General features: G+C 37.6%; 1 protein-coding gene and 1 pseudogene across 1 annotated transcript; one reads left to right on the top strand and one right to left on the bottom strand.

Annotated features, from left to right (window-relative positions):
- LOC107588200 (butyrophilin subfamily 1 member A1-like) overlaps positions 1-1296 on the bottom strand; it is a 5893-nt pseudogene extending 4597 nt beyond the window's left edge.
- A 579-nt stretch (positions 1297-1875) lies between these two features.
- LOC107588144 (protein O-GlcNAcase-like) lies at positions 1876-17531 on the top strand. Its single transcript, XM_016276154.1, has 17 exons — positions 1876-2163; positions 6025-6076; positions 9490-9587; positions 10164-10294; positions 10428-10599; positions 12764-12862; positions 12968-13237; positions 13526-13612; positions 14006-14424; positions 14576-14750; positions 14868-14924; positions 15547-15632; positions 15779-15883; positions 15969-16060; positions 16597-16792; positions 16921-17077; positions 17176-17531. The coding sequence occupies exons 1-17, from the start codon at positions 2121-2123 to the stop codon at positions 17310-17312; spliced, it is 2376 nt and encodes a 791-aa protein (XP_016131640.1). The 5' UTR covers positions 1876-2120; the 3' UTR covers positions 17313-17531.
- Positions 17532-18102: the final 571 nt, after the last annotated feature.

Genomic DNA, 18102 nt, shown 5'->3' with positions numbered 1-18102 from the left:
GGAAAAGGGCTGTGTTTTTGGGCAGAATTATGAGAGAGCCCACTCTTGGTTGAAAAGCAACCCCACACGTGGATGGTCTCAGGATGCTTCACTGTTGGCACAACACAGGACTCATGGTAGCGGTCACCTTTTCTTCTCCGAACAATTGATTTTCCAGATGTCCCAAACAGTCAGAAGGGCGCTTCAACAGAGAAAATAACTTTGCACCAGTCTTCTGCTGTCCAATACTTGTACTTCCTGCAGAATTTCAGTCTGTCCTTGATGTTTTTCTTGGAGAGAAGTGGCTTCTTTGCTGCCCTTCTTGACACCAGGCCGTTGTCCAAAAGTCTTGGCCTCACTGTGTGTGTAGATGCTCTCTCACCAACCTGCTGCCATTCCTGAGCAAGCTCTGCACTGCTGGTGACACGATTCTGTAGCCGACTCCTCAGGAGGAGACGTCCTGGTGCTTGCTGGACACTCTGGGACGTCCTGAAGACTTCTTCACTGCAGTTGAACCTCTCTCCTTGAAGTTCTTGATGATCCGGTAAATGGTTCTTTCAGGTGCGATATTCTTTGTAGCAATTTTCTTGCATGTGAGGCCATTTTGATGTAAAGCAATGATGGCTGCACTGCACGGGGTTTCTTTGGAGGTAACCATTGCTAACAAGAACACAATGATTGGAAGCGCTTCTTCCCTCCTTTTATAATGTAATATAGTATGATAGTGATTTTACCTGACTAGTACTCATTCACAATTTCACATGTGCTGCTGATATGATTAGTCAGTTAATGTTAGTTGGTAATTTTGTGTCAGGATCCAAAAAAGTAAAATGTGCTTTTTTGTGAAAAGTTCATTTTTTGGCCAATGAAGCTTTTAGCAATTATTTAAAATGCATCTGATTACTCTAAACAATAATCTAGAAACAATGTGAATTAACACCACAACAGCTTAATCAGCAAACTTTGCAAAACACAACATTTATTTCACTGCCAAAACTTTTGGCCATGACTGTATTTACTAGACTAATGAAGCCGACCGTATCAGTCTAACCTAGTCCAAGCGCTCTTTCCCACACTTGGTTGCACTGTGTAACCAAGACAACCACACATAACATTCACTGTAGGAGCCAGAGGGATTCTTAACATATAGGCCTAAGTATAAAAGTTTATTTTGATCATTTATTTCTTGATAATTAAGCATGGTTCAGTTTTATTTTGGAAAATTAAATTGTGAACAGCAGTTTGTAATGTGTGGTGATATGATACACGCTGACCGCTAGATGGCAAAAGATGCTCTACTGGAGTCAGTGTTGCCATGTCCGCGTATTGTAAGCTAATATGGGCTTGTTTTTCATAAAGTGTATTATAAATATGGGATGATGCGGGAAAGACACGGAGGAATAATGTGGTTGGAATAATTTTGGACAGTCAGAATAGACCTGTTTTTAAAAACTCAAGCATTTAAAATGGCAGATGACATAAATGCAAATCACAATAATAATGCAGAATGTTATAAGCCATTGATGCTAATATAGTTATCTTTACAGTTATCATTCTTGGTGTGAATGGGCCTTAAAACAATACAACTTCGATAAAATAGTTAAAATGTCATTGCGATCAACCACTAATTACCGTTCAAGCTTTTCTCATAGATGAGACTGATTGAGATGGCCAGTTATGTGAAATGAAAACATTATTTTAACATTTTGTTGTATTTAGTTGCTTTTTAACATTTTTTGTGTTATCTGTTTTAATCAGCGTTTTAATATTTAAAAAAAATTTTTTTTGGATTGTTTTCTTTATTTTTAATCTAACCACTATTGGAGAGATTGGCCAGCTTGTCTTGTGAGATCTGGCAACACTGCGTAGAGTGCACTGAGCGAACAGACGGGAGGCAGAACCGAGCTGACAGACAAGAAACATCAACGTTTGACAGTTTGCCACTGATTGATTATTGAAAAAAACAACACATAACAGCATTAATAAAGGCAATTCTTCTGTATCTCCATGGCTTGCGGCTTCAGTTCAAGCGCTCTGTGTGTGTCGGAGGGGAGGATGCGAGGCTGAAGATGTAAGATTTAAGGAGGCGCGGAGAAACTGAAGCATCCGCATCCTGAACATCCCGACAGACGATCACAACGATGATGGAGGGGCGACACGAGTTTTTATGCGGTGTTGTTGAGGGTAAGTTTACGCACACATTATTTATCTGGATGCTTGGGTGGGAGCCACAGATACGACCAAATAAATTAGAGTTAAATAGCATTTTTAACTCGAACATAACTTAACTTGCGGTCATGTATCTTCAAACCGTTATTTACTAAAATTATTTACGGAAAAAAGAAGCACCAAGCTATAAAGACACATATAATTAGCCTCTAAAATAACCCATTTCTAATTTATGGGCTAGTAGGGCAATTCATCTTATTAAGGCGCCTAGAGCATCCTGGGTATGTATTTGCATATTTATACTGGAGTGTGATAGGAAGCAGCTGGCCAAACCATAAGACACACACTCACACTTACACACATATTTCCATCCCCAGTGCACATACACGCATGTTGTGCATATCTCCTAATTAGCCTTACTCTTGTTTGTAGCTCAGTGTCACATTATTGGCTCGGCGGGTGATTTGTCTTTTTTCTTCTGTGGAAATGTCACCCTGCTGGATTCCAGCAGCTTTCTCTTACTGACCCCCTTCTGTCCTACAGCTGCAAACTTTAGGACCACACTGTCATGAATATCCAATATCAGGGTCGTCGCTAGAACATTTGGGATGGAGAAGAGGAGAGACACACTTTATAATTTATAAGTAACTCTAACTTTACTCTCATACATACAGAACACTCATGTAAAGTCAAACATACTATATTACAAATCTCAGCTGTGTGATCGTTTACAAACTGTCAACTATATATATACTGTATATACTATAGCAAATTTCAACAGTTTGATTGTTTATATCGTTGCAAAATGTAAACTAATATTATCGCTCAACTCTAATCTGTTAAAGGCACAATATGTAAGATTGTTTTATTAAAATATCCAAAAACCACTAGAACAGTGTTATATATTTTGCTGACTTGTGTTCTTACGTTATCCCAAATGTTTCTAAGAATGTTTAAATCCAGAGAAATAAGCAATTTTAACTAGTGACACGGACCGTGTCTATAGTGTCATTGTGTCGCCTGCCAATGACGTCATAACCCCTCGATTTCAGGTTTTGTTTTGTAGAAAATATGAAAACACCAAAGATGCTTTAATATGTTACGTGTTTTAATAGACAGGTGATGACCGCACAGAGTAGCATTATAACAGAACTTTCAAATGTATCTTGTATGATAAAACAGCGCTGCTTTTCCCCCCCACATACGCACGACCGGAAGGAGCGGAAGCGGTCGACTGTGGGATAATAAAAGCTCCACTGCTTTCGAGCCGTGTGTCACGCTCGTTCAGCGGCCTCTTTTCGCTTCGACGGCTTTTTAGCCTCACCCTGCTTCATTCTACTACGTTAATAAATCAGTAGCTCATCCATGAACGTGATTTCTGCAGGAGTCCCGTCGGATTGCTTCGGCTGTGGGGATGAAGACCACAACTCCCATGATTCCACACTCAGTCAGGAGTCATCAAACTACACCTTTGTTTCTTTGTTTATTTTGAATACGCGCCCTCTAGTGGCGAAAATTACATATTGTGCCTTTAAATGCGTCTATAACACATGAAAATAGGAAGATCATCAACATTAATATCATGTTTTTCTGTAAAGTTGCCTTGAAACAGTTGTGTATTTAGAATGAAAGTGAAAGTGACGTGTAGCCAAGTATGGTGTCCCATTCTCAGAATTTGTGCTCTGCATTTAACCCATCCAAGTGCACACAGCAGTGAGTAGTGAACACACACCTGGAGCATGGCAGTGAAGCACCACAACTGATTTTTTATGTGACAGCAAAAACATGACAAATGTAGTATATCCAAATTTCAATCATACTTCCCATATTCATACTATATATAACATACTTTTTAACAGTCATGAAGTTAAAAGTGATAGTTCACCAAAAAATGTAAATTACCCTATGATTTACTCACCCTCAAGCCAGGTGTATATGACTTTATTCTTTTCAGATGAATACTATCGGAGTTATATAAAAAAATGTCCTGGCTCTTCCAAGCTTTATAGTGGCAGTGAGTTGAGATTTTTAGGTTCAATCATAAAAAGTGCTCCACATGGCTCCAAGGGGTTAATAAAGGCCTTCTGAAGCAAAATAAAGAAAAATATCCATATTTAAAACCATAATCTCTAGTTTCTGCTAACTATCATATGGGTGTTCAGGAGAGAGTGGCATTCCAGCGTATGACGTAGGCATAGCGTAAGCTCCGGTGAGAAGTGACGATCGCGAAAGTGTAGAGGAGAGAACAAAACAAAACACTGATCATGAAGTAGAAGTACAAAACGAGGATTTGTAAAGAAAAATGTTAGAGGATTTCGATAAAAGCCAAGAGGAGACTGGTTTTCCTTTGCTGTAAACAAAACTTGGTTCTCGTGAGACTAGCATATTCTCACCGGAGCTTTAGCGCCTACATCCGACATCCTACATCAGCCGCTGGAATGCCACTCTCTAGTGAACGCGCGTACAACAGTTAGCGTGAGTAAGCTATAGATTATGGTTTAGAAAGTTTTAAATATGGATGTTTTACTTACACAAATGCATTGATTCACTTCAGAAGGCCTTTATTAACCCCCCTGAGCCGTGTGGAGTACTTTTTATGATGGATGGACGCACTTTTTTGGGCTTCAAAATCTCAACCCCCATTTACTGCCATTATAAAGCTTGGAAATTTCTTAATATAACTCCGACTGTATTCGCCTGAAAGAAGAAACAAGTTATATATAATGGCTTGAGGGTGAGTAAATCATGGGGTAATTTTCATTTTTGGGTGAACTATCACTTTAAGTTTCAAACAAAATTAAGTACCTACAAAACAGTATGCGATTTTGTATATGCAGCCAATTTATATTGTAAAAAGCGCTATACAAATAAAAATTGACTTCTTGACTTGAAGAACCACACCAGCAATAACTACATTAGAACATGTTAGTAAAGCCAGACTGCTGTTAAGTAAGAAATACATTGAGTTTCTAAATGTTCTCATGCTGATGGCCAGAGCCATACATTCTATACAAAATCTTTCCATATAAATGTATGTAAATTTGTTATTGGTATTGTTATTGATTTATATACCAATAGGGCCTGTCACATCATATTTATAATTACTAAAGTGAATCAAGCAGGAATATATGTGTGGTTTGTTTTTCCATCAGCATGGCAGCCAGCATGAATAATAAATAATAACTAACCACTAATGCAGCAAAATCTAATCCTAGAATGCTAGAATAGCATAATGATGAGCGGTCGCAAACACTGTCAGTGCCAAATTCTATAAAGTTTTTGAAAGTAAAAAAAAAAATCCATTGAATGTGATGGATGAATTGTGGATATGGATGTAAGATGATTAACTTGTTTTTAATGCTACAATAATTTAATAAATATAAAATATATTATACATATGAAATTATATATAAATATATAACGACCAGCCACACGATATTCAGAGTGAATTTAAGTAGTGCCATGGCAGTCTCAGTGAAAAGTTGTACTGGAAACACTGTAAAAATAGCAGAATATAGGTATAGACTTTGTATAGACAACTCTAAAGACTATGCAGTTCACAGAGTGCCTCAAACAAAGCTTTGATACATATAATCTTGCACTGCTTCTCAGTGCTCACCCCTGGCTATGGCCCTGACTGATATTGTATATAGTAACTGACCCAGTATAGTATGAAAGCACCAAGCCCATAATTCAGAGTCTGCCCAAAATCTGGCTGTTTTGAGTGGGTTGCAGTGAAGAGGAAGTGAAAGAGATCAGAAATACTGAAGCTTTGTGATGGTTATGAAATGCTGCCTTGTGTAAACGGAGAAAAATAATTACGTGTGTGTCTGCATGTGTTATATATGTGTTATATCTGTATATTCTATTCCTTAGGTTTCTATGGGAGACCCTGGTCAATGGAACAAAGGAAGGTACTATTTCAGTGGTGAGTATGGGATCAGTGAATACACACACTGTTAAATGGGATGATGAGATTGCTCTTTATATGCATTTGTATTACTAAAGGGCCACAAAATAATACATTTTATAGGTGTTGGAGTTATGTAATATAATGTACAGTATGTAATGTAGAATGGGATTTTTTTTCGGATCATGTTGACAACATTGTGGTATCAGAGCAGTACAGTATGGCCGCTCAGGGGGCAGCACAGAGCAGCTGGTGCCTTGCAGAGGTGTAAAGTTGTGTAGGCAGAGAGACAAATGGCTTTTTTATGACTAATGACTGGACACTACTGCCAGCATGACTCCACTGAGCCATACTTTAACACATCTTCATACATAAGCCATGGTGAAATCAGTGGCAAGGAACAAGTTCATGTTGAATAAGAGCATGGGAAAAGTTATATTATTATTATTTGATATATTATGTTCTTAAAGGAATAGTTCACCCTAAAATGACAATTTGCTGAAAATGTACTCACCCTCAAGCCATCCAAGGAATAGATGAGTTTGTTTCTTTAGTGCAAAAGATTTGGAGAAATTTATTATTACATAATTTGCACATCAATGAATGCAGTGAATGGGTGCCGTCAGAATGAGCAACAGCTGATAAAAGCATCACAATAATCCACAAGTAATCCACACAACTACAATCCATATTTGTAATAAACATATCCATCATTAGGATGTTTTTAACTTTTTCTTTAAGTCATCTCTTCTGAATCAGGAGAAAAATATGCACAGGTCAAGCACCATTTACTAGCAAAAACAGTCCGAAATGGTTCTAAACAAATATGTCAGTGGGTTTTGATGTGAGAGGACAATAGGGGATGGACTTTTTCACTGGAGGAAGTGTTATTATGGATTATGGCATTTTGACAAAAAAGAAATGGTTTAAAGTTAAAATGCCTTAATAATGGCTTTATTACAAACACACAGCTTTTCACTTCACAAGACATGAATTTATGGACTGGAGTCGTGGATTATTGCAGTAGGTCCTCACTGCAGAACAAAGATCCAGGGGGAGGGGTTGGATCCACATCTAGGGGGTGGAGATGGGTGTGTTTAGGGATCAGGGGGTGGAGACGTATATGTAAGGTGGGAGGAGTTGGATTTGGATCCCCCTGGATCTTGTGTTCTGGATCTCGATTATTGTGATGTTTTATCTGCTGTTTGGACTCTCATTCTCACGGCATCCATTCACTGCAGACAATCCACTTGTCAGCAAGTAATGTAATGTTAAATTTCTCCAAATCTGTTTCAGTGAAGAAACAAACTCATCTACATCTTGGATGGCCTGAGGGTGAGTAAATATTTACAGAATGTTCATTTTGAGGTGAACTTTTTGAGATATCCCTGCTGAAAACACCATCTTTCCATGGTTCAGGCTGATTTAGTGCTTGTCTAGCTGGTTTCCATTATAACAAAACAAATAAACTTGAATTTAATCTGGTTAACCTAGGAGGTCTTCCTGGTTTATCTAGCTAAAATGCCTGGTGGTGAAACTAACACATCAGCATTTAAAACAAGTATTTGTTGCTGTCCTGTATTGAGTTCCTGCTCCCTTTCAGCCATAAAGTAGTTTTCCTCTCTCTGCTGCAGCACTAATGAACAAGCTCACACTTTACTCAGTGAGCTGGCATGAACTAGTAGATTTGATCTGCAAAACTGGAGTTCTCTTTCCTTTAAGCTTAGTACAGCTTCTTATTTTCTTAAACTTAAAAAATATATTAATAATGAATAATTGCTTGTGATTAATTGATTCATTCTTTCCTATTTGTTATTCTTTGATAGAAAGTAAATATTTTATGTGCAATACAGCTAAATAATTCTATGACATCTTCGTAAACACGACATATGGCATACTATTTAAGGTATTACTGATTTGTTTATATATTTCAACCTGTTCTGACTGACGCCCTGGGTTGTGACGTCCAAATCAGTAGAATTTACATTAATGTACAATGGATCAGACATGACAGAAATTAGAGTGCGTGGGAATCCATCTGCACAGGAAGAAAGGAGAGAAGCGAGAGAGTATCCTACCCACCCACACACACAAGTGATAGAGGCACTGGTCCAAACTCAGCCCTGGATGAAAAGATTAATAGTGCAGGTGAAAGAAGGGGGATGAGAACTTTTACACGCTTGAGTGAGAGTGAAGCGACTGCTTCTCGACTGATGCAGTAGATGAAGGGAGAGAAGGAGGAGAGAAAGGAAGTGGGGGAGGAAGAGGGAGAAAAAGAATGAACGATAGATTCTATCTGGGCATTAGCATTTTAAATAGGTTGGCGAGGGAGAGAACCAAAATGAGCTTGTATGTGTGAGTGAGTGAGTGTGTGCGCACGCTTGCTTGAGGTTAACCTTTAAGGAGGTTCTTTAATATTTTAGACAAGCACTAACTCAGCTTCAATCTATTTAGGGAGTCTGCTTTTCTCATGAGACACACAGACACACTCATTCTATTGTTGGCAAAGATGTAATATTTCATTTATAGTTAACTCAGTTTTTGTATGAGATCTTGATTAAGACGTTAATGTGGAAGAACCCCATCCTCTTAGTCACTCTGAAACAGTCATCTTACAGATCATAGTACTCTAGAGTACTTGTCTTGTAGAGTATTAGAAAATAATCTCTCCTATAACACTTTTAACACTAGTTTTCACACTAGTTTTCTTTTTTATTTGCTATTTTACACTGTGGAATTTACTCCACATTGATATGTTGGTTACCAATTATGATAACTTTTTATATTTTTAAAGGGAAAATTGCAAAATGATTACTCCACTCCTTATGTAGATTGTTAAAATGTAATATTTTATTATAGATTTTGCCTTTTAAGATTTGGGTTTAAAGAATTAAATAATATAGGGCATGGATAAAACAATAAAATCTTAAAGCCATTTAAAAAAAATTGCAGAAATAAAATATAAAAAAGCGTGGTAAGAAGTTCTCAAGACTCCCAAAAATGAGTTGGTTGAAAAATCATCCCATGGGACTTGAAAGTTCAAGTTAAAACTCTTTATTGGTAATAGTGCACATTTTGTGCAGTATTCATGATCTTTATTTAATATTTAAACAACAATTAAATAATGCACTGCATGCAGTTTTTTTTATAAATAAGTTGAAATTCACAGAGGGGCAGACCATTCACTTTTTTCCCCTGCAGAGGAATCGACCCTTTGCTGATGTTAAAGTCAGACTCATTCTCTGCAGAAAATGTGACCTCTTATATTATAATGATGCAAGATCAATGTATGTCTCTATTTTCTGCCTGCCTCTCTCTCTCTCTTTCTCCCTGCTGTGTCTTGTGCTCTTCTTTCACAATATTCTCAAAACATGATAGAAAATTCATTTTTAAAATCCTGAAATGCAACTGATACTGATTGTCCCTTTCAGGATGCAGATGTGGAATTTGAACACATATCTGTATGGTCCTAAAGATGATCTGAAGCACAGGTTACTATGGAGGGAGGTTTATTCAGCAGAGGAAGAGGGTATGTGTTTTATACAGCACTGTATATGTCCCAATATTTATTCAGATTATAGTATATAGAAGCACAGAGTTAAAGTGTTTATTTAATCTGTCTATTTTAATTTCATTAATTTATCTATTTAAAGCTAAAGGCTTTCATTATTATTACTGCCCAAAAATATCCATATCTAGAAAACATAATCTGAGCAATCAGAATATAAATGCATGGTCATTTTAGCAGAGATGGTTAAGATGTATTTCTAAGAATATCATTTCTAAATGGCACCTAATCATATTATTATACAAACATGATTGTACTAAATTAGGTGCCATTATATGCCATTCGGTTATTGGTGTGAGCTGCTGCTGTGTGTTAGGCTTTCATATCTTAACCAGAATGCCTTTTTCAGATAATTAACTATACAAAATGATAAATCTTTTGCCTGCATTCAGTATAATAAATAATTTGAGATGTTAGCTTTTACTCATTACGACATTGCCCATTTGTATATTTCTGTCATTGTTTTTTAGGGCCGTATCACATCTGAAAACCTTTCACTTTTTCATTCTCTCTCCATCTTTCTCTCACTGTGTCCAGCTCAGTTGAAAGCTTTGGTATGTGAGGCAGAGTCGAGGGGTCTGACATTTGTATATGCTCTTTCTCCGGGTCAGGACATCGTCTTCTCCAGCTCTTGCGACCTCACACTGCTTATACGCAAACTCAGACAGGTAAGCAAACTCACTTCATCTCAATCTCATTTTTATCTTGCTTTCTTGTGATCAAAGCACATTTGCACAACCGTTGTACTGTTTGACGAAAATGTGGTCATGAACACCTTATTTTCTTTCATTTCACCACTAGGTGTCAGACCTGGGCTGTCAGGCTTTTGCCCTTCTATTCGATGACATTGATCACTCCATGTGCCAGTCAGATACAGAGGCCTTTTCCTCATTCGCTCACGCCCAGGTCACCGTGGCCAATGAGATCTTCCATTTCCTGGGGGAACCACCTGTCTTCCTATTCTGTCCCACTGGTAAGCTAATGCATATATCAAGCCTAGTTAATCCGTGTATCATTCGATCATTCGTTTTTTGATTTAATATTGAAAGTAGAAAAATGAGAAAACGGCTCCTTTTTCGTATTTTTTCCAAAACACGAAAAACGAGAATTCAGCTTAAATTTTCGTTTTTCGTTCTTGGGTGGAAAAATGAATAAACAGCTTGAATATTTGATTTCTACACGTGGGCGGGAATTAAACGCCCCTTTCTGCTGATTGGTCAGCCGAAGATCAAACCGTGCCGTCATCAGTTCTTCTGCAGTATCACGCAGCAGAATAATAGTCCTCCAGTGCTGCAGTTGTAAGGATTCTTAACGCATTTATTGCAACTACATTTAGTCTTTTTTCATCAAACAAACAGTCAAATGAATAGCTCGACACAACTCGTACCGTGGAAGAGTCTAGACAGGGCTTTCTTCTGTGTAGATATAAATGATATTCTTTGCATCAGCTGGGCATGGCAGGGTATGATATGACAGCTGTCATAGCCTACCCTGCTCACCCAGTAAGTCTGTTTAAGTAATTAATTAATTAATTTGTTTCAAAATAAATATTTTAAACACTAAGACAAAAAGGAAAGAATAATAAATTGGCTTGGGTATATATAGGCCTATGTTCACGCAAGAACTGTCATTCTGACTGACAACCGGAGAACAACAGATATTAAATAGCCTACTGTTAGAGTTATATAATGTAGTCTTGTGTTTTATTAAAATTGATTATAATTGATATCGCAAAAGGATATGCACTTGTGCCCGATCATTTATAGTCCCATGGTAAAATTTATATTTTTAATTGTGTAACGTTACGTTCAAAATAACTACAAAATGTCATGCCTATGAAAAATAAAGAGAACAACAGAATGCACTGCTTTAAGCTATTTATTAGTCTGTTTGATGAGAAAAATATGAAATGTAGTTATACAATAAAATGGGTTATTAATCCGTACAACTGCAGCACTGGAGGACTATTATTCTGCTGCCTTATACTGCAGAAGAACTGATGACGGCACGGTTTGATCTTAGGCTGACCAATCAGCAGAAAGGGGCGTTTAATTGTAAACCCACATGTAGAAATCAAATATTCAAGCTGTTTATTCATTTTTCCACCCATTAACGAAAAACGAAAATTTAAAAAACAAAAAACACGAAAAATGAGCCGTTTTCTCATTTTTCTACTTTCAATATTAAATCAAAAAACGAATGATCGAATGATACACGGATTCTAGTTCATTACAGAATACAATTCTGTTTAATGGAGTGACACATTTACTTAATGATACCTTAAAGGAATACTTCAAAAATTTAAATTGGCTAAAAATGTATTCACTCTTAAGCTGTCCAATGTGTACATGAATTTGTTTCTACATCAAAACAGATTTGGAGAAATGTAGCATTACATCACTTACTCATCAATGGATCCTCTGCAGTGAATGGGTGCCATCAGAATGAGAGCCCAAACAGCTGATAAAAACATCACAGTCACAGTAATTCACATGTCTCCAGTCTATCAATTAGCATCTGTGTGTAAGAAACAAATCCATCATTGAGGTATTTAACTTTAAACTACAGCTTCTGGCCAAAATATCCATAATCCATAAATCCATAATCTATACTAATTCCTCCTCGAGGAAAAAGTCCATCCCCTTTTTTCCTCTCACATCAAAATTCACCAGCATATTTGTTTACAACTGTTTTGTACTGTTTTTGCTTATGAGCAGTGCTTGATCTGTATATATTTCTCTCCTGATTCAGACTTGAGGAAGCAACGATTTGAAGTTAAAAATGCCTTAATGATGGATTTGTTTATTACAAGCATGCAGCTTTTACTTTACAAGATGTTATTTGATGGACTGGAGTCATGTGGATTACCTGTGGATTATTGTGATGCTTTTATCAGCTGTTTGGACTCTCATTCTTACGGCACCCATTCACTGCAGAGGATCCATTGGTGAGCAAGTGATGTAATGCTAAATTTCTCCAAATCCGTTTCAATAACGAAACAAACTTATCTACATTTTGGATGATCTGACACTGATTTTCCTGTCTTAAAACCTCATCATCATTCTCTGTCTTTTCTTAAATTGTTCTGTCCTTCTTTCCCCCAAACAGTACTGTGCTGTTATTTCTTTTCTCTCTAGAGTACTGTAGTTCTCTCTGCACTCCTAGCGTGTCAAAGTCTCCCTACCTGCTGACTATTGGGGAGGATCTTCTCCCTGGCATCTCTGTCATCTGGACCGGTGAGGGACATTTTCCACTTGCCCTTTAAAAATTCACACTCAGTGTCAGTTTGTACAGAAACCACATTTCTAACATTCACATATTTGGTCATCACTCTCCTATAGGGAATAAGGTGATATCACGGGAACTGAGTCCTGAATCACTAGCTGAGGTCCAGTCGGTGCTTCGACGGCCACCCCTCATTTGGGATAACCTCCATGCTAATGATTATGACTCCCGACGTGTCTTCCTGGGGCCTTTTAAGGGCCGCCCCCCCGGACTCAGGGCCCATTTGAGGGGTCTGCTGCTAAATCCAAACTGCGAATTTGAAGCCAATTTCATCCCTCTGCATACCCTTGGAAGCTGGTATAAAGAAGGAAAAGAGGAGGGGAAAGGTGAAAGCAGAATGGAGGATAGAGTGGAATGAGAACAGAGAGAAACTTAAATATTGTAGTATGGATATAGAAATGTCAAGATTATGAGATCGATTCCCAGGGCATGCATAATCTGTTAAAATATATATCTTGAATGGAATGTAAGGTGTTTTGGATAAAAGCATCTGCCAAATTTATAAATGTAAAAAAGTAAAGTTTTTAAACTCTGAATGAACAAACATACAGTAGCACTCCATAGGATTACAGAGGAACATTCTGCCCCTTGCTGACCCAGTGTGACCTCTGTAGGTGATGAAGAGGCCTATAGTGTGGATAGAGTGTTGTCAGCTGCCCTGCAAGCCTGGATGAAGGAGCTCAGCCTTCCTCTACAGCCTGGTACAGCATCCTAAAAACATCTATTTATTTGTACATTTGAAAAGTGATTTATGTACATTAAATATATTTAGCTTTTTATTTATTTCTTACAATTTTGTAATGACTAAAAACATTATATGATTTTTTATTTATTTGTATATTATTATGGTATTTATTGATACATTTGAACTAGTTTTATTTTTATATTTTCAGTTTTAATTTGAATTTAGCTTAAGTTTTAGTAATTTCATTTTTTATTTTTAATTTTTCTCTTGAGCTTGAATTTTTATTTCAGTGTTAGTTTCACCAATTTTGGTACTTTAACTTATTTTATTTCAGCTAGTTGCAAAGGCAACATTTCTAATTTTCATGAGTAAAAGTTTATTTTTAGATTATTGCTCACTGTTTTTTTAGGACGTCAGGTGAGGCCAACAGACCTCAAGCCCTCAATGCTCTCTGTTAAATCAAAGCCCTCCGATAGCTCAGACAATCAACATGGAGCCCAACCTAAATGTCCCATAACCTCTTCCCAGAGCACAGGGGCTCTTGCTAGCGATGAAATCCCAGCAGATCCTGTTATGAGCCAGGATCTGAAAGCTGGGGAGAACCAGGTCTCCAGGAGCTTCAGCCATGAAAAGACGCCTAGAAGAGGACTATGTTCTGGGAGCGTTCCTCTCAGCGAGGCCCAGGTCCGGCTGCTTGTAGGCCTGTACTACCTGCCGCACGAACACGGACCACCCGCTCAGAATCTGCTGCAGGACCTCACGTGGCTCAAAGCCAATTGTCACTGCGTCAGTGTCAATGGCACCGGCAAGAAGGTCTCGTCACAGAAGGTCAAAACATCCTTTCTATTAAATATATTTACTACTGATTCAGGTGCCATTTTCATCTGTTTTAAATAAAGCGGATGCTGTTGAAATTATAGTTATGGTTCAACATGGATTATGGACAAACATTTTATTAGTGTTTCTCTTGCTTTCTCAGGTAGAGGAATGGCGGGACCGTGCTGGTCGTTTCCTCGCTGCGTGTGATGATGTGGCATTACTGCACAGTGCTGTTGTGAACAGCATCAATAGGGCTCTTCTCTACGACATTTACCCTTACATCTGGGACCTGAGAAACACCCTGCTGGTAGCCAAGGCTTTCATCTGTTGGCTAGGTGAGAGAGACAGTATGGATGATTTGTCTTGTCATGTAGGTCTTTTCCCCCACTGTGATTAATAAAAAATTAATGAACTCGTCTCCCATCTTCTCACAAGCATATTTTCTTTCACAGAGGGTCGTATACTGAATGAAGGTTCTCCACTTGGCTCCTGGAAGAACTGCTTCCACTGTGAGTTTTAAACATGCACGATGCACCTATACATTGTAGCATATTTCTAAGATATATTTCTACTTCAAATAAATGTTGTTCTTCTGAATTTTATATTCATCAAAGAATCCTGAAAAACAGTTATCACAGTTTCCACAAAAATATTCAGCAGCACAAGTTTTCAACACTGACAATGATAAAAAAAGTTTCTTCAGCACTAAATCAAAATATCAGAATTTGACACTAAAAACTGGAGTAATGGCTGCTGAAAATGCAGCTTTGCAATCACATGAATAAATTTAATTTTAAAATATTTTAAAGTAGAAAAAAGTTATTTTAAATTGTAATATTTCACAATACTACTAAATTTTTTGATCAAATAAATGCAGCCTTGGCAAGCATAAGAGACTTTATTCAAAAACATTAAAATAACTTTTGAAGAGTAGTGTATATTCAGATATGATGCATCAAAACATGTCACATTAGTAGTCGCAAACACACAAGAGACTTGTGCATGTCTTGTAACCAATTGAAATACATCAAATTAATATATGCATATTCAAATAACACAATTGATTGATTTGTACAAACCTACTGGTTCCTGCAGTGAATTGATACTCTTGATGTTTGGGATTGTTCACAGGGTGTGGAGCTTCCTCAGGGGCGGAGCTCCATGGTGTGGAGGCGGAGTCATGGGTGGTTAAAGGGGGACTATCTGGAGAGGTGCAGGTAGGAATGATATAATTAATGATTAAAATTCAGTTATGAATTTCATTAAATTAAAATAAATTGGCAGATTAATTTGCTGTAGTTTTTTCACAGTCTCCTTTATCTTTTCCTGTCATGTTCTTGTTTTGTCTGCCTCTGTGAATCAGATGCTTCTGCCTGTGGGGACCAGCAGTGAGTTGTTCAGTCACCCTCCCCCTCTGTTCCCCACCTCTCGACTTTATAATATACGGCCATTCCAGCAAAAAGACAAGGTGACTCAAGCACACTTGTTAACCCATTGATTAACATCTCATTATACATTTATGACTCTAATCATTGTTTTTTCCACAACTCTAGGGGGAGCTGTACCGAATGGTGCGTCAGTTGCATCAGAGGGGTAAAGGGAGCCAGGACGCAGCCATCTCCCATCCAGATTTTGTTGGGGACAGGCAAGAATTTCTCTCAAGCATTATCACAGCACCTATATAAAATTTATTTTATTGTTCAGTAGATGCCTCCATCTGAGCACGAAATTATATCTTCTCATGGCAGTCACTGATTTCCTGAGATAACGTGACAATAAAAACATTTATAATGCTACAAAAAAAAATTATGTGACACTGAAGACTGGAATAATGGCTGCTGAACATTCAGCAGGAATACATTTCATTAAAAAATATATTAAAATAAATATTAATTTTAGATTTTAATAATATTTCACAACATTACTGCTTTACTGTATTTTTGATTAAATAAATACAGCCTTGGCAAGTATAAGAGACTTCTCTCTAAAACATAAAAAAATCGTATCAACCCCAAACTTTTGAGTGGTACTGTATATAAAGGGAAAACACATTCTGTAAGAAAATACAAGAAAAACATGAGGTTGTACTAAAACGTAATGCCTTAATGTTTCTCGGTCCTGAAAAATCAGTGAGGTATATGAGAAATATCAGCCTCTTTCTGTTGTATGTTTGTGTTTCAGGTGTCTAGGTGCGTCTCTGGCCTTGTGCCCAGAGTACAGCTTGGTTCTGGAGGATGAACTGGGTGTATGTGGGTGCGCTGTGGGAATTCTGGATGTCTGCTCCTTTGCCAAACGATGTCAGGCCACCTGGCTACCTGCTATGAGGGACAAATATCCTTCACGCCCCCATGGAGCAAGTGGACATACTGCAACAAAGGTAAGAGTTAAAGCTAAACACACAGCCACACTTTAGACACAATTATTCTGCAGTACTTTTAAAATGGGGCAATAGTAACATCTAATACTGACATGACTTGAATTGCACTTTCTCCTCCAATCATCTAGGAGGTGCCGCTGTATTTCCATGAAGAACAGGACTATCCAGACTCCCTGCTGTATCATTTCCCATCTCAGCTCAGGCTTGAGGCTCTTCCTGAACTGGTGGACTGTAGTGTCAGTCGTAGCCTCCTCACAGCCCTGCTAATGGCCCTCAAAGCTAACGGTGAGCTAACGTTGATTGTAATTTTAAGCATATTTTCAGACTGGCTGATAGTATCCTTGATGTTGGCCTTGAATATGCCATTTCTCTTTCTTCCTCAGGTTCACAGGGTGTATTTTGCGAGGTTCAGCCTACAGATGGATTATGGATAGAATTTCTGACAAAGCTGGGATTTCTGGAGATCCTCCGTGGAGAAGCACGGCCTAGAGAGGGCGTAGTTTTGGGGAGGCTGTTATAAGCAAAAAGCCAAAATACACAGAATCCAGTGGGGGAAAAAAAAATCAGATTTTAGATGAACATGTTTGAGGCTGGAGCTGGGGTTATAGTTGTACTTAGAAAATGGCTGGGTTTAGAAAGTGTTTTGGTGAAGTGTTAAGTAAATCAAATTTAAAACTAAATGCATTTTGCATGCCAAAATCAAATCCAAGATCAGATAAAAAAAATATTGTACTATGATGATCTGCAATTTTTTGAAGGCTTTTTAAGTGTTTTCATTTTGGAGAATAACAAAAATTTGGCATCAGACTGATTGTTATTGGTTTTAGTGTTAAAATATTTTGTTTGTGAATATTTTATTTATAATAGCACAAGCCACAGTAAAAATGTACAAACACATATTACAAAACAAGCTATGATGTTGGACAATAGGACGGGGGCTTCAGTGAAATGTAGGTATACTGTATGTGTTTACACTGAGAGTAGTTGTGGGACTATCAGAGATTTTCTGTTGGCACTTTTAATTTATAATTTTTTGACATTCAGTCACATTGGACTTGGTGAGGTTGTGACAAAACATTAGGGACAAAATGACTTAATAGTGATCACGTGTTTACAGCATTTACTCTGTATTAATCAGCATTCAGTTTGCTTTCTCACTGCATCATGCATTTGGAGCTCTTTTATTGATTCACATAAACCTTTGGCTCTGCTTTTGGGGACAATAAAACTTGCTGTTTTTTTATTGAGAGTGTCTGTGTTGCAGCTACGGATGGCTGTAGGAGCACAAAGCACAATGTTTCTCTTTTGTA

This window comes from Sinocyclocheilus grahami, unplaced genomic scaffold, assembly GCF_001515645.1.
Source record: "Sinocyclocheilus grahami isolate Dianchi unplaced genomic scaffold, SAMN03320097.WGS_v1.1 scaffold99.1, whole genome shotgun sequence".
Lineage (NCBI taxonomy): Eukaryota > Metazoa > Chordata > Actinopteri > Cypriniformes > Cyprinidae > Sinocyclocheilus > Sinocyclocheilus grahami.
The sequence above is the reverse complement of the archived record's forward strand: the minus strand, read 5'-3'. Positions and strand labels throughout refer to the sequence as shown.